The sequence below is a fragment of the Onthophagus taurus genome, unplaced genomic scaffold, assembly GCF_036711975.1.
Source record: "Onthophagus taurus isolate NC unplaced genomic scaffold, IU_Otau_3.0 ScKx7SY_15, whole genome shotgun sequence".
NCBI classification, from domain to species: domain Eukaryota; kingdom Metazoa; phylum Arthropoda; class Insecta; order Coleoptera; family Scarabaeidae; genus Onthophagus; species Onthophagus taurus.
In genome coordinates this window covers 5,480,185-5,483,850 of record NW_027248940.1, presented here as the reverse complement: position 1 = coordinate 5,483,850, position 3,666 = coordinate 5,480,185, and the positions used below count along the sequence as shown (strand labels likewise).

At 30.3% G+C, this 3,666-nt stretch overlaps 1 protein-coding gene across 2 annotated transcripts; it reads right to left on the bottom strand.

The window, feature by feature from the left end:
• Window positions 1-494: 494 nt before the first annotated feature.
• LOC111415933 (fibrinogen-like protein 1) lies at window positions 495-2,686 on the bottom strand. 2 transcript variants are annotated; one of them, XM_023047833.2, is made up of 4 exons: window positions 2,596-2,686; window positions 2,132-2,488; window positions 1,918-1,976; window positions 495-1,777 (listed from the first exon to the last, which is right to left on the bottom strand). In XM_023047833.2, the coding sequence occupies exons 3-4, from the start codon at window positions 1,956-1,958 to the stop codon at window positions 595-597; spliced, it is 1,224 nt and encodes a 407-aa protein (XP_022903601.2). In that variant the 5' UTR covers window positions 1,959-1,976; window positions 2,132-2,488; window positions 2,596-2,686; the 3' UTR covers window positions 495-594. The 2 variants fall into 2 exon arrangements, with proteins under 2 accessions (XP_022903601.2, XP_022903600.2); XM_023047832.2 differs by lacking the exon at window positions 2,596-2,686 and having other exon boundaries at window positions 1,850-1,976; window positions 2,132-2,414.
• Window positions 2,687-3,666: the final 980 nt, after the last annotated feature.

The following is a 3,666-nucleotide window of genomic DNA, read 5'->3' as shown; positions in this document are numbered from 1 at the left end:
TGCAGGCCACTTAAATTTGTCCCCTTTACAATGCTGTCTTTTTTTTTTATGATCTTGCATTTGGTGTGCATCCTGTTGTCGCCGTTGGTTATGTTTTTTTTATATTATTATTTGTATTTTGCTTGTATTATTATTACTTTTATATTGTTTTCATTTCTTTTTTTTTTCTTTGCGTATATACTACTTTATTTTTTGCTTTTTTCTGTATATTATTATTTTTTTTTTGTTGTATAGGTTGGTTAGAACAGACTAAAGTCTGGAACCCGCCTTTTGTGCCCTTTTGTTTTTAATTCATGTATTTTTTTGTTTTTTTTTTTTTCTTAAATATGTAGAGTCTTATGGTGCACAATAAAGTTGATTATTATTATTATTATTATTATTATTGAGGGAATGGATTTTGTAGACATGACGCTACATATAAATCAACATTACCTCTGTTTACAATTACTTTTTAATTGTTACGACTTGTGATAAACAAGGAATTAATTAAATAGTTATATGTTAATTTTATTTATTGTTTACTGAAAACATAAAATCTATTATAAGATAAAATAAAAGTTTGATAATAGAAGTGGGGAAACACATTCTTACGTTTTAGAAAGAAAATTTAATTTTTGATGAATTCTCTTTTGGTTTTACCATCATTTTAACTGTCTTCAAAGAAACATTCAACCGATTACTCCAACGCACTCCGTCGTGGGACGTCGTTTCATTTTTATAATACAATCCATTTAAATTTCCATTACACAATTTGAACCACCACCCAGTATTAAAGATTAAGGTACAAATATCACCATTACTCCTCCTATCGAAGGTGCTGAAATTTACGTTATTATGATAAGAAAGAGAATCGCCAGCCGTTCCACTGTAATCTGTAATTTGTAGTCGATAATTTTCATCTTCATTGCCAATTTTAAATGATTTATATTCGGCCCAGCTTCTTTTCTCAACGAAATTTTCCAATTCTACTCGCAATTTTAAGTGATTTTGATGCGACAACAGGTGTAAGAAATCATTCCCAAGCCAAAATTCTTTATTTAAATCGCCAAACCCATATTTGTAATCGTTCCAGGATCTAATGAAATTTTCTTGCTGCTCGAAATTACCCCGTCTTTGAATCACTAACCAACCGTTTTCGCATAATTTTGTACCGTTGTGGAAACTTGCATAAAACTTTGACGTAAGAGAAAGTCTTTTAATAGAATTTAAAGAAGTGTAATCAAAACAGTCGGGTAAAATAAATTGTGTGTCTTCCGTATTTGTACATTTTTCCATTAATTTTTGTATACTCACGTTTTGAAATTTTAAATTTTCTCGTAAAACGTTTTCGACGTCGTTCTTTTCTAAGGTATTTATTAAATTTTCTGTGTTATTTTCCAAGTTGTTTATTTTATTTAAAACTTTCTCGAAAACTTCATTTTCCTCTAATTTATTATTGATTTGTTTAACAGAGTTTTCTAGTATATTAATTTTTGTTGATATGTCATCAAGTTTTGACGGAGTTTGATTCAGTATTGAATTTAAATCGTTCAATTTAACTTTTACAAACTCTTCCTCTGCTACTTTTGATTTATTACAGCCATCAAATAATTTTTGAATTTTTACATTTTGAGATTTGACAATTTCATTTAAAACATTTCCAAAGTTTTCAACATTATTTAATTTACTTAAAATTTTTTCGAAAACTTCATCTTGCTTGTTTTCGTCTAATTTGTTATTGATTTGTTTAAACGAACGTTCAAATTTATCTTCTAACTCATTTATTTTAGGTTCAACCCTGAATAAAAAAAATATTACAATATTTTTTTTTGTAATTAAAAAATTTAATGAATAATTTATTCATTATTACTTGCTAATAATGCTTATTTTTTCATCAAGGAATGATAACTTATTAATCGATAGCTGAAGAGTACTAACCAATGAATAAAAAAAAGGTTGATATGAACCAATATCATCATACCTCTTTGTTTTCTCTCCTAAAATAGGAATAACCATTAAAATGATTTTTTAACACAACCCAATAGATTCCACAAAAATTAGAATTGTTGAAACATCGTTAATTGGAACGTTAAGACACATTAAGATTACCTGCTTATGTGAAACATTTATTCAATTTTTAAATAATACTCACCCAACTCGGAAATAGATTTTTTAATTTCTGCAATGTCACTCATCAATGTTTTTATAGAAGTTGGAGAATGCAGTTGTGTTTTGGCAACTTGACTAAAAATTAGAATAAGTAAGAAATTCTTCATCTTCACCATTATATTAATGAATAATAAATGAGTTATCTGTAATGTGTTGCGGTTTTATTTATAACTATCGCCGTCGCTGATGATCTCGAGCTGAAATTCTTGTTTTCATTATTTTTATTTTCTTTACAATCTTGTTTCCTAATTAAATCTTTATCTGTATCATTAATTCTTTCATTTTTATGATGAACTGTATCTGTGCTCTCTAATTATAGGCGACAATAACAGCGGAGGTGCTGGTTTCAAAAATTAGCAATAATAAAAAAAAACAAGATGAATGTAATAAAAAAATATAATTCTTAATTAAAAATTTAAATAAAACAAATGATAATTGATTAATTACCTTCTGAAGCGGCGTAGCGATGCGGTAGAGAACTAAACTGAATTTTTGGCGGATGCGAAGCGGATGCGTAGTATTCAAAATGCGTTTTAACTGAACTGAGTCGTAATACGTATTAAAATTAAAAGCAGAGTGCGTTAAGGGTGCGCATGCGGACCAAGCGGGTGAAACTCACACTGAGCGGGGGCGAATGTCGCACATGCGCAGTAATAATATAAGCGGAGCGAACAGTATCATTAACTTGTCCATTTAAAAAAAAATCATCTATTTATAACAAAAATGTCATTGCTCGGCGTTATTGATATGTATTATGTTAACCCCTAACCGATCCTTGTCCTTAATATGGCACCCTAACAAAATTTTGTTTTACAAGTTTGATGAACATTTCTTGCTTGTTTTGTCTTAATCAAGATCTTTCGGGCAATAGTAGAGTCGATATGGTGCCTCACGTTGAGGAATGCTGACGTTATTTTTTCTTTCTGCATCTTCATACGAAGACGTAAGTTGCCAAACACTTGATTTATTTGTTTATCCTGCCCATAAACGCTGATAATGTAAGTACGAAGGTTTTCTAGAACTCACACTAAACCTAATACTGAAAACTTTCGGGTTAAGCAGTGCGTCTTTTGAAAATGTGTTTGACGTTTCGGTTGCCATGTTGCAACCTTCTTCAGAAACAAGTTCGAAGTGAAGAAATACGAAAAAATACGAGGACAAGATGACGAAACTTTTGGTAGCCCTTTCACTACTCTGGACTGATCTATCATGAAACATTTTCTGTGACTCTCACGCTCAAAATAAGTATAAATATAGTTGGGGATCAAATTGTTCCCTTCTGGATGTACGTTCACAGTGAAGAACAGTGAAGTTGTGATTAAATTTGCCTTATACTTCGGTTTTGATGTGATCACGCATAGGTTCGGTGCTGTTTTTGTCAGGAACCACAAATTGTTTATGAATGAAAACATTATTATTATTTGGTTACAATACGACGTTATACAAAACAATGCGCTTCTATCGAATGTCAACAGCTCTACTGTGAATTTTGTTTTATTAGCGTCGGTAACTCGAATC

Excerpts from the sequence above, each read along its gene's own strand:
- LOC111415933 (XM_023047832.2), bottom strand. The coding sequence starts at position 2,264 with ATGGTGAAGATGAAGAATTTCTTACTTATTCTAATTTTTAGTCAAGTT. Across the intron at positions 1,977-2,131 it reads AAAATCTATTTCCGAGTTGG|GAGAGAAAACAAAGAGGTAT; the intron begins GTGAGTATTATT and ends TTCCTATTTTAG. Across the intron at positions 1,778-1,849 it reads AAAATAAGCATTATTAGCAA|GGTTGAACCTAAAATAAATG; the intron begins GTAATAATGAAT and ends TTTTTTATTCAG.